The sequence below is a fragment of the Neopsephotus bourkii genome, unplaced genomic scaffold (genome assembly GCF_033783945.1).
Source record: "Neopsephotus bourkii isolate Nb327-2 ecotype Australia unplaced genomic scaffold, CSIRO-AGI_Nbou_v1 NB_936, whole genome shotgun sequence".
In the NCBI taxonomy this organism is placed as follows: Eukaryota; Metazoa; Chordata; class Aves; order Psittaciformes; family Psittacidae; genus Neopsephotus; species Neopsephotus bourkii.
Window position 1 is genome coordinate 2,526,113 of NW_026901430.1, and position 12,081 is coordinate 2,538,193.

The following is a 12,081-nucleotide window of genomic DNA, read 5'->3' on the forward strand; positions in this document are numbered from 1 at the left end:
ATAGTTCATCAAAGGGGCAAATTCTTGAGGAGTGTAGAGAGTTGTAGCTGTTGGAACTGAACACCTAGAATAGTATCCTTAAAGAAGTGTCACTAGGCAGGGGAAGGGATGGAGGGGGAGAGAAAAACTGCTTCTGCAAAATACTGCAATTATTTGTACATTCTTCAAAAAAAATATTTATAGATGTTTTCTTTTCTTGAAAACTGATATTATGTCAGTAAAGGATTATTCAAGCATTTTTTTCTGTACTAATAAAAAAAATCCAGAGCTCAAGTTATTTGTGGAAGGAAGAAAAATCACTGCAAAGCAGTTAAATAACATCCTTCAATTTGTGAAAACTAAAATGACCCTTTATATTTGTTTCTTTTCAGTCTGTAGTGGATGACTGGATAGAGTCCTACAAACATGACAGAGATATAGCACTTCTTGATCTCATTAACTTCTTTATTCAGTGTTCAGGCTGCAAAGGTAAGATATGGAAATGTTTACTCATCCTTTTAAAGAGTAATATAGTACAATTCTCATTCTTTGCTTTTATACTGCAGCTGCTCCATTCCTGCAGCTAGTTTACACTATTCTTGTAGGTAAAGCTAGGGTTTCTGAAGGTGGGGGCAGGGATCTTAGAAATTACATACTGTATTTTAAAATGCGGATTAAGCCTTTTGTATTCACACCAGAGAAAATGCAGTTGGTACTTATCTTTCTCTGCTCCTGCAGTTATTTCAGAAAACAATGGTGCTCTCAACATTGATAGTTCAACTTGTTCAGTCTTGGTATTCTAGTTTGGATTTGTTTGCTTCTTACCATTGAGTGCTTTGATTGTTTCATAGCCTTTGTAAAGATGCTCGGTTTAAAAGATACTGTGGGCAGCTTCAAGGTGGTCTGTCTACAGTAAGATTGTATTCCCATATTTTGTTTTCATCTTTGTTTTCTGGTTTTCTTTGCTTGTTTTCATGTCCTCCATTTTTTTTTCTCCTTTCCCTGCAGTGTGTCACTGCACTTGACAGAGTAGAACTGGATGTAATTTTTCTGCTTGAGCATTTCTCTGTCCTGATAAACTTCTAACATGCATAAATCTCCAGAAAGCTAGTAGCATTCCTCGGAGGTTATCCATGCTTTCAAGAGCAGTGACCTTTCGATTATTGTTGCCAGATAAAACTGCAGAATCTGTTATGCTTTCTGAGATGGTCCTTGTCATGAATTTTGCAGTGTAGTGGCAATAAACTTGAGGAGATCTATTTGTTTTTTATAACTCCGTTCACACTCTCAACAATTTGAGGCTAAGACAGAAATTGTGTGAAATCACTGTGTTTATTACAGTGCAGAAGATAATCAGTAGCAACAGAACCGTTCATAATTGTCTTACACTATTTAGAGTCTTGAATCTGGAAAGGTCATTTCAGATTAGTGTAGTCTCTGGACTGATGAAGTGGTCTGGCACAAGTATCCTTGATTTCTGGATATGAGTGAATGAGTAAATTCTAGATGTGTGTGTTTGCACACACACAAAAACACTTCTCAAAAAAGATAATAAACCCCATATATATATATATATACATGCACACACACCAAAATGTATGTAGTATTGGTGCCAAGTGCTTGCTGTGTATGAACAATAAAACAGAAAATGGGTAACTTATTATACATAGGGTTTTTTTTTCTGTAGGTAAGATGAAGATTGATAGTTTTTACATTTTAGCAGGAGTCCTGTCATCTCCCATCTGCCTCTTTCATATTAACAGTGCTAATAATGTTATATTTATATTGTAGGAGTTGTTACAGCAGAGATGTTTCGACATATGCAGAATTCTGAAATAATCCGAAAAATGACTGAAGAATTTGATGAGGTAATTTAATGAACTGTTTAATTCTTTCATTTTACCTGTTAATAATCTTACTGGATCATGTTGCTGCAGGTTTCTTTCAAGGATAAAGTCAGCTGCAGAAACACCAGATCTCTTACCAATGAAAATCTTCATCTCCCTTATTGTAAGACTCATAACATCTCCCTGAATTTGTAAGACTAGGAAGTAAAGCACTGCATGCGAATCACTTGTTTTAATTAATGGTTTAAGAAATCAATATCGACCTTTAGTTTTTGAATGGTGGGAACTCTGACTACTGTGGAGCTGTGTGGGATGCTTCTCTGTACCTGCTAAGGCCTCTTAAGTCTTCTTTAACTTTTAAAAATGATTGTGAAATTTATTTCCATGAATTCGTTAATCTGCAACTTGGGATTTGAATTTGATTATTTTGCAGTTGAAGACTAGCTTTAAAACCTTGTCCCTAAATTTCTCTAATACGGGAATAATCCACATCCACACCATGAGTAGAAAATTTTCAGTGGAGAAAATGTAATATACTTTTGTTTAAAAGGATTTTAGCATTACTTAGAAATATCTCAATGCATAAATAGATTTCATTACATAAGGTAATATTGTATGAAATGTATAAAGCTTCAGCCAGGAGTGTTTGTTCAGGTTTTTTTTTTATCACTTTGTTACGCTTAGTCTTTGTTATAGCAGAATTCTAATGAACAGCTCTTGGATTTCTAATCCCTTTTCATGGATACTTCCTTCATTTTTCAATCTGTAATGTTGTTTAGCCTCTTAAAGAAGCTGTTCGGTACTGATACAACTGGTTGAGTTTTTTTTCCTCCCTGTCATTTTTACTATTACTTGTAAAGGTTCCCAGACTGGGAGAAGAACACGCATTTGTTATATCCAAGCTCTTACAGTAGGTCATTTTGTGACTTCAGGAATTTTCAGTCTGATACATATGCATCTCCCTGTAAGCTTTATTATGGTCCTTTATTATTATGTAAACTTGGTTAGGAGCTGAGTGTTCCTAAACGTAACAACTAACTGTTCGTGTGGTGGTTCTTTTGTTCTAGTATAACCTGAAGCAGATTTGTAAGGGGTGTGATTTACTTTAGTTTTACATTTATTTATTTATTTATTTTTTTTTTAAGGAGTAGGACAGAAAGAAGACAGTAATAGTGATTTCGGGATATGTGGTTATGTTTGGTTTTCATGGTAGGACTTGCAGAATGTTGTCTCTGTGTACAACAAACCTGAGCTGCAAAGTAGATGCATATTTGTAGAATCACTTTCTTCTGATACATCTTTTTTTAATGGCATCAGAGATCTTGGCTTTAAAGTTGTCACCATCTCTTTTTAATCTTTATTTAATAAAATAACTTTTAAGATATCTGAAGATTTCCTGTTTCCCTTTTTGTTTTTTAATAGGACAGTGGAGATTACCCGCTAACTATGGCTGGTCCCCAGTGGAAGAAGTTCAAATCCAGTTTTTGTGAGTTTATTGGAGTACTCGTCCGACAATGTCAATATAGCATCATATATGATGAATATATGATGGATACTGTCATTTCACTGCTTACGGGGCTGTCAGACTCACAAGTCAGAGCATTTCGGCACACTAGCACACTGGCAGGTCAGTGCGTTATTTCTTGTGTGTTGTATTGCTTTTGTGGTATGTTTTGTGTTGCACAGGAAAGAACTGTTTTGGTTGAACTTTTTGATATTTGGCATTCAACTTGCATTTTATTGTGTGATACAGTTTTCTTCGAATGCAGCTTGTTTTGGTACAGCTTTCTTAACTTTGTCTTCATAGGTTTTTCATGACTAAAACCCATAGCATTATTATAAAGCATTCTTTATGAGCTACCTGGTACTTAATGTTTGTTAGCCTTTACTCTAGTAGAGAAAGTAAATAGGAAGAAACTTTTCAGTTGATTCTGCAAGTTTGTCTTTGGTTATAACAACAGTGTAAGTATCTTTTTAACCTCAAATGCAGTTGAACCTGTTTACGCCTTGCATTAAGTAGAATGGGAGTTGTATTATCATATTGGATGCGGTTTTTACCATGAATTTAAATTGTGCTGTATAGAGGCCACGACACAATGTAATTGAAAATAGCACCTCCATTTATTGCATTAGAAATAATTTTAAAGAATGCTTCATCAGTGATACAGTCACTGAATTTCTGTATGGCTTTAAGTAATAGAAGTAGGTAAGTAAGGTTCCCTTCCCCTCTCTCCCATACCGCCCATTTGTTAAATTACAAAGAAATCCCTTTTGGGTTAAGTATGGAGTGTTATTAAGAGAAATAAACCCTTATATGGACAAAGGATAAGCTGCTTTGTTAAGAAAGTCCTAAACCAGCACTGATTAATGGAGGGTCTCAGATGGCATTGTGCATCAGTCCACTTACGTGAGGCTTATGATAGCAATTCTAGTGTGAGCAAGGTGAATTTAGACTGTACAGGAAACTGAGCCTTTTGCCTCACTGGAAGAATTTCTGGTAAGCTCCACTGGAACTGGCGGATTTACAGCTAGCTTCAGTCCTTTCTATGTGATCAGTTTTCTATTTCATCGATCATCTCTCTTGAATATATATTAGCATATGGTGTCTATTATGGAGTGAGGTGGATGTACTGCTGTATCATCAATTTAACCGTTGTACCATATAATGAATACAAATTTTAGTTCTTAAACCCCAAGTTTTTACTACTTTCTAAACTCCGAGTTGGGCCTGAATAAAAATTGCCCAGTTCCATGTTGATTTCTCTCACATGAAATACTTTATCAGTAGTCTGTTTGTTCACGTCAGTAATGGATTCTGTTGATTTTATGTAATTACTTGGCATTTCATATGAGATTACAGGTTGTATTCTTAAAGATTGTGATTCTGTATGGGGTGGAGGCAGCCAGCAAAATCCTTGTATCCATATTTACTGTTACGCACCATAATTTTGGCTTCTGGAGTTAGCTCAGACTTGTTCTTTTCATCTTGATATCCTTGGAGATGATGATGTGTGATGATAGTTCGATATATCTGCATGTCTTTATGCCTTACTCATCAAATTTTGCTAGTGATACACTCTTAATGATGTTCTGTGTATGCTTTGCCAATATAAGTCTGTTTATGCCAGTGCTACAAAAGTTCAAAAGAAAAGCAAGTATGCTGTTGACCACTCACTTGTTTCTGGAATAGGCACATTTGTCTGCACCCTTTTTAAAGGGGTTGATTTGGAAATAATAGCTTGCAAAAAAATCTCACGCAAATGTCTTGCATCTTACAGTTGCAATTCTCTGGCTTCTAACTCTCTAATGTCCTTTCTCCACTCCTGCGGTTGAAGAAAGCTGCCCCTTATTATAATTAAATTGAGGGAGAAATAGTAGCATTGGTTGTCCAAGGCATTTGCTTTTGAACAAAGAAACTTACGTGTTTGAGGTTGGATGATTTGAGAAAACCAACTGATTTTAACCATGAAAACTTTAATCTTTCTTGGGATATGTTTGTAAATCTTGGATTCTGCCTGCATGTTTTGGGGGAAACATATCCTGTCATATCCTACATCTTAATTCAACTGTAGTGCTTATAGTATCAAATTGACAGAAGAAAATTAACAAAATGTCAGTCTTTTATTTATTGTGTTCATAACTAATGATGGTGTACTTAGGAAAACTTGGAATTTGCATATCAAGAAATTTACACTGAATATGTTTTCATAAATCCAGAAAGGGTTGCCAGGAGAAGCATGTCAGTATTCTTGTTCATTGCTTTTCCTAGCTCAGGTAACCATAATCCTTATTCTTTTCACCGTTTTTTTTGTAGCCATGAAGCTGATGACTGCTTTAGTGAATGTGGCATTAAATCTTAGTATTAACATGGACAATACACAACGGCAGTATGAAGCAGAAAGAAATAAAATAATTGGGAAACGAGCCAATGATAGGCTGGAACTCCTACTACAGAAGAGAAAGGAGGTTAGTGCAACTGACTAGCTGGTGTGCGTAGGATGAGTGTTGATAAATAACAGTCCTGTTCTCTGTTATCTTTATAGAGGTAGTTATTAGTCCCCTGTGTTTCATTCTTTAAGTTGTTCATGTTTAATATCTGAAAAACTTCAAAAGTGCTTCTCATCACCTAGTTTTCTGTAAAAAGAGATAAATGTAGACTTAAATTCAGATAGTGCAGTCTTAGTCAACAGGAGAGACTGCAGTCAGTAAGAAATACTTTCTTTTATCGTATTTCTTCACCAGTTTCCTAAACTGAGCTCAAATATGTAAGAAAAATTATCCTACAATTGACTGGTTTTGGCATGTAGAGAGCCAGCCCATGGTGTTGGAGCAAAATAGTATTTTATGATGTCAATACCAGTCTCAGCAGAGAGTGTGTTGAAAGGCTTTAGGTAAGGTTTTTTCTTTTACAGAAATCATGATGAAGATTGAAAATGCAGTCTACTTGTGCTTGCTTTCTTTTTGTGTAAAAGGGACTTGCTGATTCATTGCTGACAGAGCTGTCTTCTTTAAAGCCCTTATTCATTCAGGGTTAAGGGTTTTTTATTTTGGGGGAATTGGTGTTTTGGTATGTGTTTTTTGTTCAGTGGGTAGGGTGTTTTTAGACATTAGAAATAACCTCATGATCAAAGGAAATGTCTCACCTTTGCTCTTCAACTTCTGTGCTGTTAAGATCTGTACTTCATTGACAGTTCAGATGTACAGAAGGCAAAGTTGTTAGTTTATCTCACAAATGCCTTGCAGTTTGAGACTGATCCCTTAAACACTCTAAATCCCTTAAATGTAGTTATTCCAGATGGGGGTACAGAACCAGTCCTTTTATAAGCAATACACAGATACATCACAAAATGCAGTGATGTGAGAATTAAAACTTTCACCAGTCTCAGTTGTGCTTACTATTGGCTTTTAGGATATCGGCTTCTGTAGGCAAGGTTCTTTGCATTTTCTGTCTATTCCCCTGCATATGTGCACCCCCTGTCTTATGTTTTGAAAGCAAGTACAATTTTTTCTGTATTAATACACTGCATATATTACTTCTTGACTCTTTTGTATGTCTTTTTTCTTGTTATTCAGAGGCTGGATTTGTCTGCTCCGTTATTATTTTTCAGATTCAAATTCTTGAATGATTTTTTTTGGCAACACTTTCCTCAGTTTCTGCATTTTTTCCCCTCTTTAATTAAGACAGAGTAAATGATCTAAATTACAAATTCTTTAGCATACAGAAAAGACTCCTTGTAATGCAGTTCCCATGATTTGGGTATTGTTCTAATAATGACATGTCCATCAAAACATAGCCAATATATTAAAAATTGGGCTGCATGTTTGGCTTAAAAACATCCTAGAAAATTAAGTCCATTTTTCTTACAAATAGCTTAAGAAGGAGCTTGCAAAAGCCCAAGATGCCTTTGTTACAGTTGAAGAACAGTTTTCCAGTGGTCAAAATCCCTAAAATTTGTATGCTGTGATAGGTACAACTCCTTAAATAATAGCATGTTGTACTGTAAAACAGATTTATGAATATTTCATGAAAAGATTTAATGGTCATACTGGCAAATGTTAACTTAGTTTGCCTTATCAGCACCATCTGATCTGAATGTAGAAGTGCTGCTCACTGTTTTATGACCTTTGTTCATTCTTTCAGCTTCAGGAAAATCAAGATGAAATAGAAAACATGATGAATGCAATATTTAAAGGTGTTTTTGTGCATAGATACCGGTAAGTTTTTCTTACTAAGTAATTTGTAACTTCATTCATTTAGTTTGGAATCTGGTTACAAGTTATTTCTAATTATTCATCCATTTGATCCTATTGCCCTGCTTACCTCTAACAGAGATGCAATTGCTGAAATAAGAGCTATCTGCATTGAAGAGATTGGAATATGGATGAAGATGTACAGTGATGCCTTTCTAAATGACAGCTACTTAAAATATGTAGGGTGGACTATGCATGATAAGGTAAGCTGCCTTGAGGAAAAGGAACAGTCGTGAGGGATAGCTCCATGTGTTGTTGGTTGCTGATCTTGCCAGACTGGGTTCTGATCTTTTAACTGTTCTGATCAGTCTTTACTGACATGGGTGTCTCAAGGTGTTTCTTACCAGCTAGAACTTATTCTCTGCTTGGAGTGGTCAACAGCTACGGTTTAGGAAATGCTCAATTCATTGTTGAGTCAGCATGTTGCAGTTCCTGCACTGGAGGCTTCAAGCTATGAATTTGAAGTGAAACAAATGAGGGATGTTCACTTGTGCTATGCTGTTTCTTGGCTTGGGTGTCAAAACCCGATGAACTTTGGCAGTGAGGTGATAAGAAACTCTGTGAAGTCAGGTGTCTCAAACTTCTGAAAAGTATTTCTGTACATATACCTTAAACATGTGCTCTGCTAAGGCAGATATTGTACCTCAGGAGGAATCTTTCTGTCTACTTGGCAATTCTGATCTAACATAAGATGGTCATTAATGATGTAAATGTTGCCAGTTTTAATTTAAGTGGGAAGAAACACACAGAATTCCACTTAGAAATACCTTGAACATTTAGAGTACATCTTTAAAGAATGAAATGAGTATATTTTGACTTGCAGAGATACTAACTGCAGTAAGACATTGAGGTTGTTTGGTTTTTTTTCTCCACTGTCTTGTTACAGACAAGGACGTATTCTTGTGTCATTAATGTGATTACTGATAGTATATCTTGAGAACATTCAGTCTTTGAAGTAATTGAGACTGCAAAAGAAACTTGTATGGTTTAAAGATCACATCTGTATCCTATATTTGACTTCTAATCCAGTTCTTAATTTTATTTTAGCAAGGGGAAGTAAGACTCAAATGCCTAACTGCTTTGCAAGGGCTTTACTATAATAAAGAGCTTAATTCCAAATTGGAACTCTTCACCAGTCGGTTCAAGGTTAGTGTAACTTCATATTTTTAAGTACATACAAATTCTTTCAAAGTTGATATTACACTTCTTTCCTCTTTGAAAATACTTTATTTTGTGTTCTTAGGATAGAATTGTGTCTATGACTCTTGACAAAGAATATGATGTTGCAGTCCAAGCAATAAAATTACTCACTCTTGTTTTACAGTAAGTATATGTTTATCTCCTTATCTGACCTACAACAAGTATTAAAATGTTCAAATATTTCTCATAGCTGTGGGCAAGGACAGCAGCTTGACAGAACTCAGATAATCCAAAATCTAGGGAAATGTCTGCATCTCACTCTCAAATAAGAACTTCAAAAAGTAATCTGGCTAGAGCAGTGCTATTACTTACCACAGTTAAGTGTGAAGCCTAACAACTTATAATTCAGCCTCCCTAATTTGAAGCTGTCATGGATTGAAGAAATACAATATGTATGTGAACATTACACAGTAACTGAACTTTTGAGCATAACCTTCTACCAAATGCTCATACTTTATCAGTGATTTTTGTTTAGGAAGACTTTGGAATTAAGCTGTCTTGGTTTTGGTTTTAAGATTATAAATTTAAGGAAAAGATTTAGATTGTCCTTCTTTTTCATCTCCCTCGTTATAGTTCATAGTCTTTTGACTCAGCTTGGGTTTTTTTCCTTTCCTTCTTCTCATTCCCACCCCTAGGAGTAGTGAAGAAGTTCTGACTGCAGAAGACTGTGAGAATGTCTACCATCTGGTTTATTCTGCTCATCGGCCAGTAGCAGTTGCCGCAGGGGAATTCCTTTATAAAAAGTAAGATGAAGAAATTAGTTATTTTTTTTGCACCTGTAGGCTTTAGTGTGAGCATTAATACTATGATTTCCATTAGTTTCAATTAATAAAATGGAAAACGGAGTAATGAAGTGGCCTTAAGAAAAAACTGAGTAATGAAATGGTCTTAAGAAAAAACTTACAGAATATGTGATGCTACTGTAGTTTTTGAACTGTTGCAGTTTTTCTGAATGGGAAAAGGAATAATTTTAAAGGCTGTGCTTTAAAAGCTTGCGTCTACAGGAAATATAATAAAAACAATTCCTGTCTTCTCCTTTCCCATCCTTCCTGTGTTCTGTGAAGCATCTTAAAGTGCTGTTGTAGTTTGGTACTAAAACTTGTGCTTGCATCATAATGGGTGTTTTGCCACTTTGAGTGTCATGTGCCCCCCAAGCTGGCTCATATCACCAGTTCATAAGGTATTTTTCTGTTTAAAGCATTGAAAAAAGGAGAGAGTCAGTACACATCAGGTGTGTAATTAAACAAAATACAGTTTCCATCTAATACTTCCCAGATCTTCTTCCAGTATTTATTTGTGGCTTTAAAGTCTCATGGGGGGACATTGAGAAAACGTAATCTGATAAAGAGGAGCATTGGGACCTCAAGCAGTCTGCAGTTATCACCAGTGTTTGTAAAATATTTTGTTATAATTATACGTTCCATTAAAAACAGTCAGTGAAATACCAGTGCAGCATATATGAAATTGTTCAAATGATACTTGGCTCAAGTTACTTCCTTTCAAAATAAAAGCATGGAGCCAGGCAGCGAGGTATTGAGTGTGTGTCTGTAGAAAAACAGTATCTTGATATGAGTTGACTCTGGCAAAGGCAATGAAGAAGAAATTTGTCCTGAAAAAATTTTTCTTTTAGGCTTTTCAGCCGCAGAGATCCTGAAGACGATGGAATACTTAAAAGGAGGGGAAGGCAAAGTCCGAATGCTAATCTTGTGAAGACATTAGTGTTTTTCTTTTTGGAAAGTGAAGTAAGTTGAATTTCAGGGCTGTCTTTGATTTTGTGGTATACGTTTTGTTTGTTGGATTTTTGTTATTTGTTACTGGTTCATCTTTTCCCCACTTGTTGGTTAGTAACTATGAATCCATGCTGGTTTTCTTAGTATTTGAGCAACGTGGGAGCCAGCAGACTGTTTAGTGTGGTTATGTTTATTTGAAGGATCTGACCAGTACACAGGGTTGAGACAGGCTGTGAGCTCTACTCTGACAAATACTCTTCTGTCATTCTTCATGCTAATACATAGGCAGAAAGAACTTGTGATTTAGGAGATGTATAAGGGGGGAGGGAAAACCAACCAACCAAAACAACCCCACAACCACCACCCCTGCCCTCCTATCCCCAAAGGTCTGACAGATCTCGTGGCATGACTCTTTGTAGCAGTTGGTCTGGATTAAACTTTTTAGGTTAATTGAGGAAGAGGCTTCTGTTGAATCAGAGAGCTGGTAGATTTTTCTCTCTTCTTTTTTTTTAATGCCACAGACAGGAGCCAAATGAGACAAATACCTTGTATCATGGCAAGTTCTCTAATGAACTTTATTACTGATAAAGAATAATAATTAATCTGTTCCCATTTTAGTTGCATGAACATGCTGCATATCTTGTGGACAGCATGTGGGACTGTGCAACAGACCTCTTGAAGGACTGGGAATGTATGAACAGTCTTCTGTTGGAGGAGCCTCTCAATGGAGAAGAACGTAAGAGATTTTTGTAGATTTCATTGCTCTGCAGTTTGTTAGTCTTGATTTATAGGAGTATTAAGTTGTTTACGAGTCCCCAAATGCTCTATTTTTACGTGACTGTAATAAATCACTAAATACGAACTATAGAATGTAAGGCAAACTAGAAAGACATCACTTCTAGTATGGAAGTGAGACACAGAGCAGCACTGGGGAGGGAAAAGAGAGGGGAATAAGCATGTAGTGTCCAGTTGCCTTGTTGTTCCACAGGTTCTGGCTTTTGAGAAGCCAAGTTGCTTATGAAACTGGTTCATTTATTGAGTGCTAAAATTACCCTATGGAAAAATACTGTCATTTCTTTGACAGTAAAAACAGCTCAACCCCCTGGCATAATTCTGTAATTCATAAGTCCTAGTAAGCGGACCTCAGAAAAATGAAAAGGAACTAAAATGATTCTGAAACTTGGTATGTGTTCCATCCTGTCCTTTGACTCATCCAGTTATATTCTCTCAATTTAAAATATTTTCTTGTGTTGTTTTATAAGGGGCTTATCTTCTTTATCCACCGTGTCACCCCCACTTCTAGAAACAAGCTAGTGGCCTAAATAACAACCCCTGCCCCCTTCATTTTTAACCCTTAAGAAAAGGGAGAAAAAGACACCGCCATTCATTTTGATTCTTAGATACTAATACTTGTGGAAAATGAAAAAACAAGGTGTGTATTAACATCTGTTTCTTTAATTTCAGCTTTAACAGATAGACAGGAAAGCGCACTGATTGAAATAATGCTTTGTACAATTCGGCAAGCAGCTGAATGTCATCCTCCTGTGGGAAGAGGAACAGGGAAAAGGGTAAGG

The 12,081-nt window shown here is 36.0% G+C and overlaps 1 protein-coding gene across 6 annotated transcripts in view; it reads left to right on the forward strand.

Annotated features, from left to right (window-relative positions):
- Positions 1 to 12,081, forward strand: part of STAG2 (STAG2 cohesin complex component) — a 77,358-nt gene that overhangs the window by 42,423 nt on the left and 22,854 nt on the right. For all 6 annotated transcript variants that reach the window (XM_061358109.1, XM_061358105.1, XM_061358106.1 and 3 more), the window contains 12 exons: positions 372 to 468; positions 1,771 to 1,847; positions 3,249 to 3,453; positions 5,641 to 5,792; positions 7,468 to 7,541; positions 7,657 to 7,780; positions 8,625 to 8,723; positions 8,821 to 8,900; positions 9,413 to 9,520; positions 10,408 to 10,519; positions 11,126 to 11,243; positions 11,972 to 12,075. In XM_061358109.1, coding sequence (XP_061214093.1) covers positions 372 to 468; positions 1,771 to 1,847; positions 3,249 to 3,453; positions 5,641 to 5,792; positions 7,468 to 7,541; positions 7,657 to 7,780; positions 8,625 to 8,723; positions 8,821 to 8,900; positions 9,413 to 9,520; positions 10,408 to 10,519; positions 11,126 to 11,243; positions 11,972 to 12,075 — 1,350 coding nt within the window. The remainder of the gene's footprint in view (positions 1 to 371; positions 469 to 1,770; positions 1,848 to 3,248; positions 3,454 to 5,640; positions 5,793 to 7,467; positions 7,542 to 7,656; positions 7,781 to 8,624; positions 8,724 to 8,820; positions 8,901 to 9,412; positions 9,521 to 10,407; positions 10,520 to 11,125; positions 11,244 to 11,971; positions 12,076 to 12,081) is intronic.